This window comes from Thermobia domestica, chromosome 12 (assembly GCF_964235325.1).
Source record: "Thermobia domestica chromosome 12, izTheDome1.hap1.1, whole genome shotgun sequence".
NCBI classification, from domain to species: Eukaryota; Metazoa; Arthropoda; class Insecta; order Zygentoma; family Lepismatidae; genus Thermobia; species Thermobia domestica.
In genome coordinates, this window is record NC_137465.1 from 203,431,333 (window position 1) to 203,450,534 (window position 19,202).

Here is a 19,202-nt window from a genome sequence, read left to right on the forward strand (position 1 = left end):
AGATTTGAATTTTTCCAAGAGAAATCAAGTTTATTCGCATTCTGGCACTGATTTAGAACAGGAAGAATTTGTAAAGAGGTAAACTGAAGTCTAAAGAAGATGGTCGAAAGCTTGTTCACAAACGAGATGTCCCTGCTCCCTCACGTGGGCAGCCACGTCGAATGTGTGGTCTATGAGGAAGAGAACTTCTTTGTGTCGTCTACACTGCGAAACTTCACATACAGGAAGCATCCTGGATTCCAGAAAAAAGAGGCCAATGTCAATTCTCTAGATCCTGTTTCACTTGTATCCTCCTGCGTGACCTAAGACGTTACGTGCGATCTCCTTGGGGAAACGACAGTATGGAATTTCGAAAAATTAAAATTGGTTAATTAAACAACCTTATGAGGTTAAAATATTATTACGGTACTACCATTTTCTAATACTTTGATTTGTTGGCGAAAAAACTACAAATATATTCAAAATACAAGAATTTTGTAATGAAAAGTTCTGCCATTAAAATTATTTTTTCATTGTGACCACCCCTCCTCCCGAAAAAAGCAAAATTGATGAAAAAACAAAAATCAAAAAGCCTTACGTGACAAAGGAGGAGGGGTTCAGCCTTGCATTACAAAGTGTTACAAGAGAGATGGAAAAGGTAAAATTTATCAAAAACAGCGAACGGCCCCTAATGCCTATTACGTGTGCTACGTATCTGCAACACGTTTTTGAATGACTCCAATATCTTGATTAGTTCTCGAGATATGTACCTTTAAAGCAATGTGTACAAAATAAAGTGGTCGTTTCATCGATATCTCGATCGATTGCTTGCCGTGACCAATACTATCATTCCTCAAAATATGGCACTTTTTTGGTAGGACCGTGTATATATATATGGGTGGATCCAGGATATGATCAAGGGAGGGGCTGAACCATATTTTGCCGTTTTATCCAGTGTAAAGCAGGATTGAAGCCCATTTTATCCAGTGTATATCTGAGCGTCAAGGGAGGCTATAGCCCCCCCTTGGATACGCCACTCTCTCTCTCTCTCTCTCTCTCTATATATATATATATATATATATATATATATATATATATATATATATATATAGACAGGGCTGGCCTTAGGTGGTGTGGGGCCCCACGTTTACAACTAACTTGCACCAAGGTCTGTAGAACCTATACATATGGGTTCATGATATATGTTGTTCGGCTGGGTAATGGACCATATTGCACATGGTTGCCATGGCGGCCATCTTGAAAACCGACATCTTGGATCCAACTTTAGATTTTGAAATGGAAAGGGGGGCATGTAGGGTATCATATGACACAAGCTCGATCTCAGGGAAACAGTGGTGCAGTCCATTTTCTCCTACCGTTGTTGGTTAAGAAGTTAGTGTGTCACAAAGGGTGAAAATATGCCATTGTAGCATTCCCCCCCCCCCCAGCCTTCCAGGTGACGTAAGATGTTGCTAACAATCTCAGAACGAATTGAGATCGTAAAGAAGAATGGTAGACGATCTGCCAGGGTGATTGCAGCTGAGTTTAATGGATCCCACTCAGAGAGAGAGAAATCTCACATGTTGCACTGTTGAAGTTGTGAAAGATGCCCCATGAGACGGGCCCGGTGTACGACAAAGATCGATCTGGAAGCTTACAGACCGCTACTGCCGACGACAAGGTGACAGAAGTGTTGAATGCTGTTCTGAAAAGCCCAAAATACAGTTCTCGTCATGTGACATCCATAACATGAATCCGTCATTGATCAGTGCTACGGCTGCTGCTGCTGCATGCTAACTCGCAAAAAGAAATAAGAAGGATATGTAGCTAGAAAACGTATGAGACTGTAGCTTTACAATAGAGATCCCACTAGAAATAAATTACATATACGCTTTTCTTTTTGACAAAATCAGCCCATTGTATTTTTGAAAATGTATTATCTAAACAATTTTCGAGTAAAGGTTAACCTTAGGAGGGCATAAAAGTTTTCTATAAATACAATATTTTTTGGGAAAATTCCATGCAAATAGCGTAATCCTAGAGTGTTATCTACGTATTCCTAGAGTGTTATCAGCAGGGTTTGAAAAAACCCGGGTATTTTTGAAAAACCCCAACCCACCTGGGCCCATATGGGTTTTTTCGGGTATTTTCGGGTTTAATTGGGTTTTTTCGGGTTTAATTGGGTTTTTTCGAAATATTTCAATGTCTTTGGGGTAAAAGTGTTAAAATTTTATTTGTATTTCAAGAATGAAATTATCGCAACTTGCAACAATATTCTGTTCACTACTGTTTTGAAAAACTGGACGCCATTTTGAAATTTTACATTGAATCGCCGAGAAAATCTACACGGCAAATTTAGAACGTCTTGCTTCTATACTCAAAATTTAAACTTAAAAGTCCGAAAATTGCATCCTGTAGCGTAGATACCCTCTAGCCGAAAAATGGCCGCCATTTTGAAATTTTACGTTGGATGGCCGCCAAAATATATATACAGCTAATTTAGAGTGTCTCGTGCTTCTACTCTGAAAATTTATATTCAAAAGACCCAAAATTGCGCCTTGTAGTGTGGATACCCGCTATTTTGAAAACAAAATTGTCGACATTTTTTAAATTTTACATTGGTATACCGCCAAAATCTATAGAGGAAATTTAATGTGTCTCGTGCTTGTACCCTGAAAATTTAAGACCGAAAGTTGTACCCTGTAATGTGTGTGGGGTACAGGCAGACAAACGAACAAGTGTAGATCAAGTCATCCCAGGAGCCTTATTAACGTTCGCCAAACATGAATATCAAATATATTAAAACAAAGATATCATTCATGGCAAATATTTTACGGCGTAAAATAAATGGTTTTGTTTTTGAAGTTCACTTTCGATACTTTGCGCGTTCAATTACGGGAATTTCCCTAGTACTAGCAAGACGGTTCTTTCCTGAAAATAAATTTAAAACAATTAACACAGAGATAATTCACATTTTATAAAATAAGTGTTTCAAACTGCCTTAAATGAAATTAAATATCTTCCAGCTTAAGAGCCTGCCTTACTAAAAATAATACGAAATTTATCATTTTTCTTTTGCTTGATTATTCATCAGTGAAAGAAGATAATGAAATGCAAGTCACCACAATCATAGATAATGCTATTCTACAACAGAAAATATGAATTTGAAGAATGTTCAGTGTTGCAATCCATAGAAATTACAGTGTTGCCAGAAAAACAATTTCCCTAAAATCTAAGTTAAGACAAAGAGTCGAGGAATGAACTCAACTGCATTTGATTACGTATCATGTTGTTTTGGTTTCTTGTGAACTACTTTTCAATTAACATTATTATTTAGTTTTAATAACTGTATGTTAAAACTATTTTGTTTATTACAAACTAAATACAACTATTATTTAAAAAGTAGTTTACAGGAAACCAAAACAATATGATACGTAACCAAATGCAGTTGAGTTTGTTCCTCTACTCGCTACCTTAACTTAGATTTTAGGGAAATTGTTTTTCTGGCAACACTGTAATTTCTATGGATGGCAACACTGAACACTCTTCAGGTTCATATTTTCTGTTGTAGAATAGCATTATCTATGATTGTGGTGACTTGCATTTCATTATCTCCTTTCTCTGATGAATAAACAAGCAAAAGAAAAATGGTAAATTTTGTATTATTTTTAGTAAGGCAGGCTCTTAAAATAAATAGTTTTATTGTTGAAGTATTCAGTTCCGATGCTTTGTGCATTCAGTTGCGGGAATTTCCCGAGTACTTCTTTCACGACGTGTTTTCCCCGAAAATGTAGCTTTCTTTACTGTACATCGACACTTCCACTAGTTCGGAAGTTTGAATTCAGCACTTGAAATAGTAGGGCTACATTGTCTTCGGAACTCCGAGCATTAAGCTTCATAAATCTAACAAGAATTTTTTTACGCTATTGCTGGTGTTGATTCTACAGAATGCTTATTTGAAGAGTAGCAAGTAATGACGGAACTACACTACTGTTGCTGGAAAACAAAATTTTACGTGCGAATACTTGTGTTACCATCAAATGTATGAAATAATACAAATGTATTTGCATATTTACTGCTGGTACAGGCACCTTTGGCCTTAAACTTGTCAAATGTATGGGGGATAACATCCCCCGGCGTCGCCGAGTTGGCGAGCACACTATTCACGGAAAGTATTTTCTAAAATATAAAATTGCATATTTTACTTCAAGTAGGCTACAAACACAATCCATACATTAATTTGTTCTGTAATTATCTCAAGCTAAAGTAAGATTTTTTTATCCGTTCAATGCATTCAGAACTTTATATAGGTATAACGTTGAATGTTTTTGTATACTTTAACATGAAAGCATCTAATTCGCCTAGTGATGAGCGCAAAAGTCTTGGTCTTGCAGTTTTTGCAAGAGTCTTGCATGCAAGACCAAGACCAAGACCAGGAATCCCGATGCAAGACCAAGATCATACCTGCAAGACCAAGACTCTTACGCAAGAGTCTTGCACAAGTACTGATACTACTTACTTTTTAGATAGATGTAAAATGGAAGGTAAAAAATCATTCCTTGAATTTTTTGGCTTCAGTAAAAATTTTGCTAGAGTGAATGTGTTCCCACTAGCAATGCTATCTATGTGAGTAGAGCTGCCCCTGTAGTATATAGGTCCGGTATGTTTTTTTCTGAATTGGTTGTTCCCGTTTTCTGTAGTTATTACTCGTTATCAAACTACACAGGTGTCATTCTAATCAAAGCTTGTTGCACACAAAGAAATATATCATTGGTGCTCAATTACGATGCATTCCTGCGTTTAGAAGATGACCGGGAGCATAATATGAATTGTTACAACGTATAAGAACTTCAGTGTCTGATTTACTTTGGTCATCATTTGATTCATTTACGGCAGCCCATGATTGGATTTTGGGAAATCATACGAAGAATAGTTGTGTCCATAAGAAGCGGATAAGCAAAAAGTAAACTAAAACATTTTATGGCCGCAGCGGGTCAGTGGTAGAGCGTTTGTCCCTTGTTCGATCCTATATTGCGCCATGTCAGCTTTTTGGTGGACAAACACCGTGCACGTGGGTTTTCTCGAGTTCCCCCGCTTCATCCTACTTTCTTCATTCCACCATTTTATTCATTTCTCATAATCACCGTCTCCCTTGGCCTCGGTGCAAAATCGTGGGACTTTAAACTAAACGGCGTGACAAACATCTTGGCATTTGAAGGCGGCACTCCAAGTTCCCTTTAAATGCTGCTAACAAATGAGAAGCCAGCGGTATTGCCACGTTTATTTCGTACACATCCACGTCTATCCTCTGCCACCTGATCGCGCTGTAGTTCGTCTCCTTAGCCATAGCTACACCCCTTAGCAATAGGCAACGTCGAGTCAAAGCTTGCGTTTCATTCGTTTAGCTGAAATGCCAAGATGTTTGTCACAGGCTTTAGATATATTGTTTCATTTCAAAACACGTTCGTGGTGTTCCTCTTCCAAAACTATAGAGAAATGTAGTATTGAACATCAGTAACTCCGTACAACACAGGTGCCGACTACATGAGTATGGCCTTGGCTCCGAGGCTTAAGCATACGTAGGAAAATTTTAATGTGTGCTCATATCGAATTGTGCTTAATATCGAAATAACATTTTCATGACATTGACAAAAACTTAGCGCATGTGACCACAAGTTTGATTTCATGGTCGGATTGCTTATACGTTGAATAATGGTTTATCAGTATAACGTTTAGTCTCCTTAGGTATACGGCACATCGAGGATTGAGCGATATAACATTATACAACAATAAATAACCCATATTCACAAGTGAGAGTGATTTTGTACAACTACTTCAAATAACTTGGAGTTTGATGCCGTTATTTTGTATTTCTAATATAGGTCAAAAGTATTGATATAAATTGAGTTTACACAAAAGACAAGATAGTTGGGTCGTTTTCAGGTCTCACTCAAATTATTCTAAAATATTAAGACGTTTGATTAATAATCATTATTATTTTAATTTTCTCTCTCTCTCTTTTTTGGCCAATATTTCTAAAAAATATCATCATCAGGGCCCGGATTTTGTTGACATGTCAACTTTTTTCTGTTACGCATAGGACAAGCCAAGTTCAAATAAAAACGTTATCCATCAACTTTAAGTTCTAAAATTATATTTTTTTAGGGTCAACTTTTGGTCACTTTTTGCCGTTTTGAAGTTTCAGGTCTTTTTTCACTATTTTAAGGTCACTTTTAGGTCACTTATGGCCTTTTTATTCTTTTTCTTCTACATAAGTAAATCTTAAACTGAACACTATTTACAGATGTGAAAAAGATGAAGTTAAATCATTTCTTTTTATGCTTCCTGATTATTGGGGTGGAAAAACTGCATTCTTAACAAGCTAATGAAAACAAAGCTGTAGGGGGATGACGAAAGGTGGGGGTTGGTAGGTGGCCAAACAGATAATTTTGGGTTGTTGACCACAAAGGATGTGATCACGTGAATAACTAAAAATGGATTAGAAGGAGTACAATGATTTTGAACAGAGTTTTTATCTATTATTCTCAAATAGTCTACACTTGCAAGCTTTTATTGTTTAAGAGTGCTTCCTAGTTTCAACTCGGGAGTGAATTGACGCATTCAGAATGTACAATGCCGTACAATGGACTGAACAGTGGACATAAATGATCAATGGACTGCAACTAACTGAAACAAAACTTTGTGAATATGAGTGAGAAACGTTAATTAAAATATAATAGATATTTTTAAAATAGTCAATGTTTAACGAAATAAACGTTTTAAAAAAACGCAAATTTTAAGGTCAATTTTTGTGAATTTTAGGGTCATTTTACAGGAATTTTAGTGTCTTTTTATAGGTCACTTTTTAGAAAATTATAGGTCAACAAGATCCGGGCCCTGATCATCATCATAGCTATTCTGCCATTATTGGCAGGTTACTTGCTGGAACTGAAAAGCTGCGATGTATGGTGGCATTAACTAGTCTCTTCGTCTTGACGGTAGCAATTTTCTGTTTTACTATCTTCCTCCAAATAAGTCTCCTTCACCTCTTCCTCTCTTTCCTTCCACCATACATTCTAGCACGTCTCCCATAATACAGTTCCTCCTCAGCAAATGTCCCAACCAGTTCCTTTTCCACCTCTTAATTACAACTAAAATCCTTCTTTTCTCTCCTACTTTTACTATTTCTAATACCTTCTCATTCGTTTTCCCTTCAACCCAGTTAATTCTCTCCTTTTTTTTCATGTACATGTTTTAAAAGCCTCCATTTTTCTCACTTTTGCGTAATGTCCATATGTCTGCCCCATAGGGTACATATTAGAATCAATAAAACAATTAGAAATTTGTTCAATACAAAGATTAGCTAATCGTGGTTGAAAAGAAAATATCTGACTCTTTAGAGTGTAAAAATAATTTTGCAATTCATGGTATTTCACTAATCTGTTCCGTCTTGATTCTCTTTTATGCGTCTCAGGGGTAGCCTCCCCAGTTTGGGAACCAGTGGAGTGTTTCATCTGTTAAAAAATATAAAAAGATTCGAAACATTGTGATTTGTCTTATAAGTAATGAAGCGTGGGCATCCATTGAAAAAAAGTAAAGGTCGTCGCCTATGTTGTACACTGTTATCATACTTACTAGAAGGTAAACTATATTATATTTAGAAACAAACGTTGTATTTCCGTTACTGTTGGCACATTATAGAATTTATTACCTCTTATATCCAGAGTATAATTTGCCTTTGAGAAGCATAAGATTTGTTAAAAGCAAGACTTGCAAGACTCTTGCAAGCAAGACCAAGACCAAGACTGGGTGTTCAAGACTAAGACCAAGACCACCCCGGTCTTGGTCTTGCATTTGCTCATCACTAAATTCACCCAAGGAAAGTCCAAGATCTGATAAAAATCAATTTCAATGTGATCCCCTTAGTTATACCCATAATATACTAGCAAAAAGGTCAAAAACCCAGATGGGTTTTAAAGTGGGTTTTTTCAGGTGGGTCCAACCCGAAAAAACCCGCCGGGTTTTTTCGGGCTGGGCCCACTTGGGCAAACCCTGGTTATCAGCCAATTGCGTACAATTGTATGACACATACATACTTAGCTAGTACATATACTGAAAGCCACAAGTCTCAAAACTACGCACCAAACTTTGCAAGCTACTCATTACAAGCAATTTTTTTGCTTCTATTACGATTTATGCAAAGGTGAACCTGGAGGGTTAGAGGGAAATCTATAGTCGAGGTAGTCCGTAGGGAACGAGCGAATTTGTGATAGTGGTTATACATGTAAGCGAATTTGGAGTTTACTCGAACAGACGGTTCTACGAAATAGAAAATTTTTAGGTAAAATACGATGTGAAGCCCTGCATTTTTCGTGATGGAATGAGAGTGTGAATATAAGTAATTACCATCAATGGCAGCATATTAAAATGAATTTTAAGTGATAATGATAGTATTGTATGTGTAAGTGTGCTCTTCCACTATCCTCGTATATACGTATACCCCTATCGCTCACGCGTCTGCTCCCTATGACGCACCCGCTTGCTATCTCTCGGGCCCCCCTGACGCGCTCCTACTCTAACTCAATTATAGCACATCTGGTGCTTGGGGTCCCGGGTTCAAACCCAGCTCCCGCCAAGTGAACTTTGTGGTGGACAAACACCGTGTGCGTGGGTTTTCTCAGGGTTCTCCCCGTTTGCTCCTACTTTCTTCATTCCACCATTTCATTCATTTCTCATTATCACCGTCTCCTTTTAGCATAACCGGCATAACCGTGGGACGTAAAACTTAAAGATTTCATTTCATTTCAGTTATAGCATTCATGCTTTTGGCCACATAGTACAAATTGATTCGTGTCTGATATACTGTAGTTTTTATGCCATACGTCCACACTGTATTTATACTGAGCCCTCTGAAGTCAATCTCCAGGTAGTAATGGAGCTTTTCATTTAGTGAATGCTCTGCTAAAAGAAATACAAAGGTCTAACCTAACCTGAAAATGTAAGAAATGTGTCAAAATTTGGTATAATTGTCTGCTCGAATAATGCTCAAATTACTACAAAAAATATGCATCAATCTGTAGTAGGTGGTCACTAGAACCTAGTTTTGCATTATAATTGGATAATTATGAACCATGCTTCTTAACACTGTTTCCGCCCCATACAGCACAACACTCCACACGAAGCATTTTATGAGTCTTTTTCTCAACTCTTTGTTCAAGGTCCTACAAAACAGACTTTTCTTTCTTTTAAAGGCTTCTTTCGCCATTCCTATCCTTGCTTTTATTTCACGTTCGCATTTCATGTCATTACTAAGAACACTACCCAGGTATCGAAAACTATTCACTTGTTCTATTTTCTCCCCTCCTACTTTTATATTTGACACGGACCACTTCGTTCCAATCACCATGGCTTTTGTCTTTCTAACATTTATTTTCATCCCATATTCTTCAAAGCCCCTTCTCATTTTTTCTAACATTTTATTTATTTTCTTTTCAGATTCTGCAACAAGGGCCATATCGTCTGCAAATCTTATGCATCTAATCATTCTACCTCCTACCGAAATGCCATCATCATCATGTAGGCTCTTTTTCACTATCTCTTCTAGATAGACATTAAATAGTGTTGGCGAGAGGCAGCATCCCTGTCGAACTCCCCTTCCAATTGCACTCTCTTCCGTCAGTTCTTCCCCTATTCTAACACTTACTTGTTGGTTCATGTATAAGTTTCTTATGAGTCTTCTATCTTTCCATTCCAACCCTATCTTTGTTAGAACTCCGAACAACAATTCCCAATTCACGTGGTCGAAAGCCTTTTCTAGATCAATAAATACAACATACACCTCTTTCCCTTTTTCTATAAATCTTTCACCGATCGCCCTTAATAATCCAATAGCATCTCTTGTGCCCTTGCCTCTTCTGAACCCGAACTGCTCTTCCTCAACATCTTTATTTGTTCTTCCATATAACCTTCTGTTCAGTATTCGGAGCAGAATTTTAGCTGCATGAGATATAAGACTAATAGTTCTATAATCCTCACATCTCTTTGGGTTCGATTTCTTAGCCATCGGTATCATGATCGTTTTCAGAAAGTCTCTTGGCCATTCTCCTGTTTCATATATTTCATTGCATAGTCGCCACAATTCTTTCTTTCCCTTGTCTCCTATATTTTTAATGACTTCAATTGGTATGTTATCTATTCCTGTTGCCTTTCCATTCCTAATCTCGGATATAGCCTTTTCAAACTCATCCCGTTTTTTTCTAGTGGTGGCGAATTTCAATATACTGCGGATGAAATATATTAGTAACGAAAATACTGGGAATCCACATTGAGCACGATAGGTTATGTGGTCCCAAGGGAATGTTATGGTTATCGGGGAGAAATGCCCTCGGCTGATCCTTGAAATCATCACTGGTCCCCTGAAATCAATTCTTAAACTAATTCACAATCTAATCTAAAATCTACTACCAATATTGTAACACCAAGTATCACTTGTATATTTTTTTACAGATAGAATTTATTAGCCCACTCTTTAATCTTGTATTCAATATTTATACAAGCGGAAGTAAAATATTCTGCAATCTTCTTTCAGGAATTGGTATATATATATATATATATATATATATATATATATATATATATATATATATATATGTACAAGGGCGGATCCAAGGGGGCTAAGGGCTAAGGGGCTATAGCCCGCCCTTGACGTTCAGGTTTACACTGGATAAAATGGGCTCCAATTCAGCTTTACACTGGATAAAACGGCAAATTATGGTTTAGCCCCTCCCTTGATCGTATCCTGGATCCGTCACTATATATATATATATATATATATATATATATATATATATATATATATATATATATATATATATATATATATATATATATATATATATATAATTCGTTGCCATCAAAATATGTAATTTATTATCGCTTAATCAGCTCAACAAATTCGGTAAATTCATTAACATACTCAAATATTTTGTCAGCACTGAGCATATGCATTTTATACAACAGAAACTGCTACGGGCTAGCAAACGGTGCGTTGAAGCACCCCTAGTCATCCCCATGACTTACGGGGAGGTTGCGGGCTTGTTTGACCCTGCGGGAGAACTCAGCAACGCAAATTATCATATGTCCCGTACGTAGCCCCTAAGTAACCCACTGAATAACTATGCATAGGGCCCTAAATGTATCTGAACACCATTCAAAACAGAATTTGCTGAACACCATTCAAAAATATTGCTTACCTTAAAGAAAGGAGAGACAAGACGTGCTATTAGTCTATCTAAGAGATTCGGGCAATCCATAATTTCTGTTCTGACTCCTCCAGGGCTTACGGCGTTCACAGTTACACCTACCGAAACAACAACAGTATTATGTAAAACAATAAAACAGTGAGTGATATAATAAAGTTCCCTGTTGTAGAGATATGTATTGTTGGCAGTATATATTATGGAAATAGTGTAACAACTGTATGGATGAAAAGAGAAATACTGCAGCTAAATATGTTACATTTGTATGGGTGAGGTTAGATTTACATTGAGGTTGGACCACTAGAGCGTGACCTAATGTCACGTGGTATTATCATTGTGATAAAGAAGGAATAGAACGAGCCCTGAGTGGCTTTTGACTCCCTTCACTCGCTGATACTCACTGAGTTATGTTTCGTAGCGTAAGTAAATCACTTTTTTATCAATGAAATTGTGTGCAAAGTGGACAGATACCACGTGACATTACCTCACGCTCAGGTGGTGCAACCTCAATGTAAATTTAACCTCACTCCACTTTTTTTTTTTTTTTGCAGTTATTGGGCGGTATTCAGAGCGAATTCCTTAATCGAGTGTTAGTCACAGTCTAGTTAGTAGCATACTAACTGTTTACTAAGGAAGGTGCACTTTTTGGTATTCAGAGTCTACTTTGAGTACAACTAAGAAGATGATTTGGGTATGATTAACTTACATAACCCCAATGCACCGGGCGAGAAAAATAAATGTGGCAACTACGGAAAAGTAGATCAGCGCATGCGTAGTTTGTAAAAATGAAAACACATGAAATACGAAATACGAAATACGAAGTGTCGCACGCTAAACCGTGGGTAAAAGATTATCCTCTGTTTTAGATTAATTAGTCACAAGTGATTAACTTCGTCAAATACTACGTCCTAATCAGAGACTCTGAATACAATTTTGATAACCATCCGTTAGTCAACCCCGTAGTATAGCTTTAATCAGACGTCAAAACGACTCTGCATAAAGCCCATTGTTTTAAAAATCAAGATTAGCTTCACAAAGTCCAACTGCGGTGAGAAATTTCACTATTATCTGTTGCTCTTCATTCGAAGATTCCACGTTCCCTGTTAGTATCAAAAACACATCTTATTCGTTCAGGCACTTGACTCAACTGCTACCACCTAGCAAACAAAACCTGCAGTCCTTAATGGGGCGTTTACACTTAGTCGATTTAGTCGCACGACTAAATCGACTCGCTGCATTTGCCACTAAATCGAAGCAACTAGGCCGAATCAGATTGATGGATGTGTTCAATTATTTCAACCACAGAAAATAGAACGTCTTTTAATTCAGTTGCCAGTCGATTAGTCGCCTTCGATCAACAAGCGATTAAGTTGAAGTCCCGTTTACACGGTCGATTAAGTTGAAAGTGACGTCAATTCAACTGAATCGAACGCAAATCGACTAAGTGTAAACGCCCCATAAGAGATGAAGAATAGAGGTCTCCGACATCTTAATTTCTTTCGTGTAGTGACAAAAATTGTGCACTTTAGACTAAAACGGGACGTACTTTTGGTGTGCACCTCGTATATGTGTTTACATATTATTTTAGTGCATTAAAATATAACATTTTATTTTAAATCCACTTACATATTTACTATGTCCAGAAAAACAACTAACTGAAATGAAAATGGAATGATTTCTCTTAAAGACTTCATCAAATGATCACTTTATGTATAAAGTAAGTTCTGTGTAATTGCATTTTTAGATGAACATACTACAATAAAAACTTTTACAATATACTTTGGTATCTCCTTGCCCCATCGTCACCATCAATGAGTGAAATGTTTTACCTACCATTAATCTTTTACTTACCTGTTCCTTCCATAGCACGTGCCAAATCCACAGTAAACATGTTAAGGAAAAGTTTGGAGAAAGGGTAGGAGCCAAAATGGTCATCTTCTTCCAGAGATGACAAATCCCGCCATTTTGGAACAGTGTGCAGTACTGAGCTCACGTTGATTATTCTACAAGATGGTGACGATTTACACAAATCTTGAAAAGAAATGTTCAAAAATATTTTAGAACTCCATTGTAATGCCTATTGCCCTACATTTATGACGATGAAAGCTGCTCAGCACTTCGTCTACATTTTTCACTTTCGAAAGAAAAAAATGAAATGAAATCTTTAAGTTTTACGTCCCACGTTTATGCCAGTTAGGCTAAAGGAGACGGTGATGATGAGAGATGAGTGAAATGAAGAAATTCGGAGGAAGCGGGAGAACCCCGAGAAAACCCACGAGCACGGTGTTTGTCCACCACAAAGTCCACACGGCGCGAGCTGGAATCGAACCAGGGACCCCAAGCACCAGAGGTGAACGCTCTACCACTGAGCCACCGCGCCCCCTCACTTTTGAAAGAATTCTAAAGAAGTGCAAAAATGATACTAGAATTCCTCTGCTTTATTTTCGAACAAAAGAAACATTGACCAAAGTTTACTCTCTAATACCGGTAATTACAAAACGCGGTTGAATGAACTAATCACTGTTTTTGATATAGTCTTTGTTCTTGCATCTAAGCCTATGACATCACAATCGATTTGTAGACTATTCACTGACAATGAGGAACACATCCACAGACTAAAAAAGTACAGGGTGAGCACAAAAATAGTTTCTGGTTGGAAAGCGTATAGCGTTAATGCTGCTCAAATTTTCACAGTAGTTGCATAATTTCATAATGATTTTGATGATGTTGATTGGAATTATAAACATTCGATGTTCATGCCATCTGTTACGAGGGAAACATCGAGACTATAATCCAGTTTCTACCACATGTTGTGAAGCGTAATCGCTGTAATGAAGTTTATAGCTGCATGGATGTGTTCCCGAAGATCTGGAACTCCGGGTCTACGTATCTCCACTACTCACAATCCTGAAGGATCTGCTGGATGTTTTGATGTTTCCCTCGTAACAGGTGATGTGAACATCAAGTGTTTATAATTCCAATTATCAACACCAGCAAAATCTTGTGAAATTATGTAACTGCTGTGAAAGTTTGAACAGAAAAGTGTTGTTAATATTAAAGTTATACCCTCTCCAAACCATGGGTTGCTTTTGTAGTCACCCTGTATTTCACCATACGCCAGTAGTTGCTAAATCTAAATAATTATGTTAATAAATTTTAGAGTTGTCCTGTAATTTCCGCTATATTTTGATAAATGTGAAAAATAAATGTCAGGAGATGGGTAAACATTTTAGAATGTTATCAACGAATGTCACATCTCTCTAGAGTTTCGAGGGCGCTGCTGGGCCTAGGCGCTCGACGAACTTTTCATTCTTTATTTTTTATGAGCGGATGGCACACTGTATTGCAATGTAATGGACTATACGGACAGACCAATGTTTCCTCTAATAAATTCAATTTTTGTTTTTGTTTTGTTGCTTACAGTTTTCGAGAAATAAAATTTTCTTTCTTTTAAAATGGAGTATACCAACCGACCCCTAGTAAGGGGCTGGTTGGCTGATATTGTGAGGCTAGTTGACATACTTTTTAAATATAACAAAATACAGACAAAAATTGGATTTATTAGAAATAAACTTTATTTTTGTAAATTCTATTATATATATATTGCAATGAAGTAGGCTATTTGAAATTTGAAATAACTTTTATTCACAACATTTAAAAGAATCAGCATTATGAAATATGAAAACTTCTTTCTTTCATTCTAGCTTGGTTGTCATGACATTGAAAGCTACAAGATTATCAAACCACGTCAGTTTTAAGATGATTTGATGTAGGTTAATTCTTGGTATTATTTCAAAATGTAATTAAAATAACTGAACTATCAAGAAATGTAGTTTATTTTCCTCTGTTCACAAAGTAGCTAAGAGAAACTAAGATATGTTTTAGCTGAATTATCGAGAAATACAGTTTATTTCCTACTTTCCACAAAGAAAAAAAAGCAATAGCTAGGTCTCTATTTTTGTAACAAAAGAGCACATACAAAATCATCTTGATCCTGAGAATTAGGCCTATTCAGAAAATTCATAGTCCGGCATACAGTCTTATCTCGATTTCTACATTTTGACAGTAATCCAATACGTGCATGCTATTCTATAACATTGAAGAAAAAGATTGGTAGAACTGTAAATAACATAACAATAAAACAAACTTTGTAACAATAAAAGTAAAATGAAATAAAGTTCCACACGGGGTTGTTTGGCGCACTTACCAACCAACCCCAAATGCTATACGCCAACTAACCCCAAGCCCATGTTGTGCAACGAAGTCGTAATTACTCAGCAATTGTTTGGCATTTACGTTTTATTGTTTGAATATTCATAAAACAAAGTTCAGATCTAACTAATGCTATACTACTTACCTCTGTACTCCAAGTAGTGACGATTCTGTGATATTGTAACGGAGAACTGAAAAAAAATACTTCAGACTGGCAAAAACACTCTTTATCTAATAGACGCCATAATCCACAAGATACAAATACTATATGAAGGTGGCAGCTGCATCCATAAGTCGCTCTTTTATGACAGCAGGAACTGCTCATTATGTTTATTAATGGAGTTATATGCAGTTCGTCAACCAGCCCCGGTCTCCCCTACTGTTCTACTCACCTTTCGAGTTTGGTGTTAGCTGGGCCATTCTTTCATTCATATACAAATTTACAATTCTATGATTTACGAATAATTTTATGAAAAGGGATCCAAGCACTGAATGTAACCTCCTTTCACGAGAGGCGTCATTTTTAATGTACTTATTTTAATATAGTAAGGACGTATCCTGTTTGCCATAACCACCAGACTGTGTCACGTGATCAGGTCAAAAGTCGCATTGCATGCTAAATCGAGTTTGAGTTTTACATCCCACTGTTATGCCGGCTAGGCTAAAGGAGAACGTGCTAAATCGAGTCTTGAGTTCCAAATCAAGATGTGAAATATTTCAAGCACGTAACCTCCGCGTGGGTCTCCCTGGGTAATTCTAGGAAGATGCATATACTTTATCATTATTATTGATTTTACTCAAACAACTTGACTTTTGACAATGTTCTATCCATATTTACCTTACGTCCTATACATCATTTCTAAGCTCTATACTATGTCATTGCAATAAGCTTTCTATTAGCCATTACAGTTTAAGAGATATGTGGACAACTTCATTTTTTCACTGATTTTCCATTGACTTGACTTTTCCATGTTTCGTGATTTTTTGGACTATGTTCCATCAATTTTAGGACAATTTATTTTTTGAATGTAGGATCTACATAATCTGTTGTATGTTTAAGCTGATTTTCAGCCATCTCTCTCTTTTGAATTTTGAGATAATTGGAAAAAATTACTTGTTTTCCATTGATTTTCCATTGACTTTAATATTAATGTTTTGTGCTTTTTTGACTATGTTTCATCCATTTTAGGACAGTTTGCTTTTAAAATATAGAATCTACATAGTCTCTTCTGCATTTAAACCGAATTTCAGCCATCTCTCCCAAAGTCTGTTCACATCATTGCAACCGGGTAGGCTCTTTGCTCAAGGAGATTCTTAAGCCCCGAATCCTTCTTTGCATGCTCTACTGACTGGAATACGGATATAAATATTTCATGTAAGATTCATCTTTTACTGTATAGTGTGAAAAGCGAATAGCTGAGTTACCCACCTAGAAGCAAGTGCGTCAGAAGGAATGGTCCGTGGTAGTTGGTGGCCATAGTTATTGGAAGTCCATCTTTTGTGATTCGGGAAATGTAAGTTGTTCCTGCATTGTTGACTAGAACATCCAACCTGCTCTCTGTTTTTAAAAAGTCTTCAGCAAAACGTCGTACACTTGATATCGAACTCACGTCCAGCTGCTTCACTACCACGTTTTTGTTTCCGGTTTTCGTTATTATTTCATCTGAAATAGAGTAACATCATTCTTCGTTAAGGTTCACAGAAGTCACATTTAGCTGCATTAATTTTATTCTAGAAATGAAAGGCCTTGCACACAACAAAAGTAAAGGGTTTATGTGATCTCAACGAAAGATTTAGCTGTGAAGACAAATAAATGAAATGAATAAAGTGAAGAACCTAGAATCACTTTTATCTTTAATGCCCAATAAATGTTCCTAAAGACACCACTTGAAACTTTATCCCTATTGGATTGCATTCACAGTTATGTCGAAGTCACTTCCGAAATCTTAAATATTTGAAAGTGATGTAAAACTAATGTAAACGGGTCATTTTGCTTGAAAATCAGCTGCATAAGTGAAATAAATGTAAAAGTAGCATAGCTGAGAATTTTCATATGTGTAAATATGATCATATAACATGTTTTTCTGTGAATGGTTTTATGCTATCTACTTACCCCAAATAAATTGTATGATTTTTTTTCACAGATGCTCAGAGCATCATTTGATTTCTTCAATCATACAAGCACTACGAGACTACAACAATTATCCTTTCTGCCTAAGGATATCAATCTTTAAAAGTAATTATTCAATGTTACTGTACTATTATTACTTTCAATGTTCTGTGAATGATTAAGCATGTGGTCTTTGATTTACAACTTCTGCGCCTGATACAATTTAAAAGATTGACACTAATATAAAGTTCAAACCTTTAGAGTGTAAGATGGAATTTGAGAAATCGTCCTTACCAAGTTAATGTTTACGGGGGGAAATTACAAATCATTAAACGTAAATGTGACAACCATAGCACAGGTCTATGATGTAAGATAGGCCTACATCTTCGATTAAAGCACCTCTGTCGAGCTATATCCCTAATGGCATGTTGGTTTGCAACAAGTCTTTCACTATATTTTATTTTAACTTGCTAGACTTTCCGTGCACTGTAAACCTGCTGCAGGCGTTTTGAAGGGTTATCTTCAAATGTCGTAATTTGATTTTCACTTGCTAGATTTTACTTGCCTCGGAGGCTTGTTACAACTTTGTAGCAACTGTGTCAGTTCTAGTTTCACACAACAGGTGGCACAAAAGTCTAATCTTAGAAATCTCCCCGCCAGGCCGCCATTTGTAGTAGGTGCGAAATGTGTGAAGTATTAAAACAAGTGGATAATTAAGATAATTACGTAAGTATCCAGTATGTAGAGATAATTTATATTTTAAACGTATATTGTTTAACAAAGTTGTTGAGAAAAATATACTGTGTGATTGTTTGTATACAGTAAATGTTCGGTTTGTAAAAGGCATGCTATGCAATGCAAGTACATACCTGCAAAAGACTTACTATACTCACTTGCTGAAGACCTGCTGTAGGCTTGCAATGCAAGTATACACTTGCAGAAGACTTCTACAAACTTGCTATAGACTTGCAGTATCCTTGCAGAGACTTGCGTCAAACCTGCACTAACTTGCTGCCGACTTGCTGTATACTTGCAGTGCAAGTGGAAACTTGCAATAGGCTTGCTGTGCAAGTAAACCCCTTGCATAAACTTGCTTTGCAAACTTACCATACACTTATACTGCAGGCGTGCTGCAAGTTTGAAGAGCGTCAACTAGGAAGTTTGCATTAAACTTGCATCAAACTTGCAGACTTGCATCGCAAATCTGCTGCAAGTTGGCCAGACTTGAATTGCAAATGTGCTGCAAGTTTGTTGCAAGTCATTTATGCTATCTGGGATGTACCAGAGAATACTTGCAGTGCTTCGGATGTCAGCGAATAGGCCACTTGCAGCACATTTGCAAGTAGTTTTAAATGCCCAGAGCAGGATCTCACCAGAAATTCTTGAAGCAGGATTCAGGGCCAGCCAGGCTGTTGCGTGAACTACAAAACTGATCATCCAGTCAACTACAAAGGATATATTGCAACAGAGAAAGGAAAAACAAAAAACATCGAGAAAAACAGAACTAACACCCAGCATTCCTGCTAATTCTGCATCACAAATCTCTGTCAGATCAACTCACTCCACATTGCCAGCAAAGTAAGAGAACTGCAGAAACCTAAGCTAAAAAGCTGGACTTTCACAGAGTACAGCGGCATCTGGAC

The 19,202-nt window shown here is 36.8% G+C and overlaps 1 protein-coding gene across 1 annotated transcript in view; it reads right to left on the minus strand.

The window, feature by feature from the left end:
- The window catches only part of LOC145666948 (retinol dehydrogenase 12-like), a 64,436-nt gene that overhangs the window by 11,580 nt on the left and 33,654 nt on the right, over nucleotides 1-19,202 (minus strand). Inside the window, exons 4-6 of the mRNA XM_081734567.1 lie at nucleotides 16,879-17,112; nucleotides 13,089-13,268; nucleotides 11,232-11,338 (exon numbers count right to left, since the gene is read on the minus strand). Of these exons, the coding sequence (XP_081590693.1) occupies nucleotides 11,232-11,338; nucleotides 13,089-13,268; nucleotides 16,879-17,112 (521 nt within the window). The remainder of the gene's footprint in view (nucleotides 1-11,231; nucleotides 11,339-13,088; nucleotides 13,269-16,878; nucleotides 17,113-19,202) is intronic.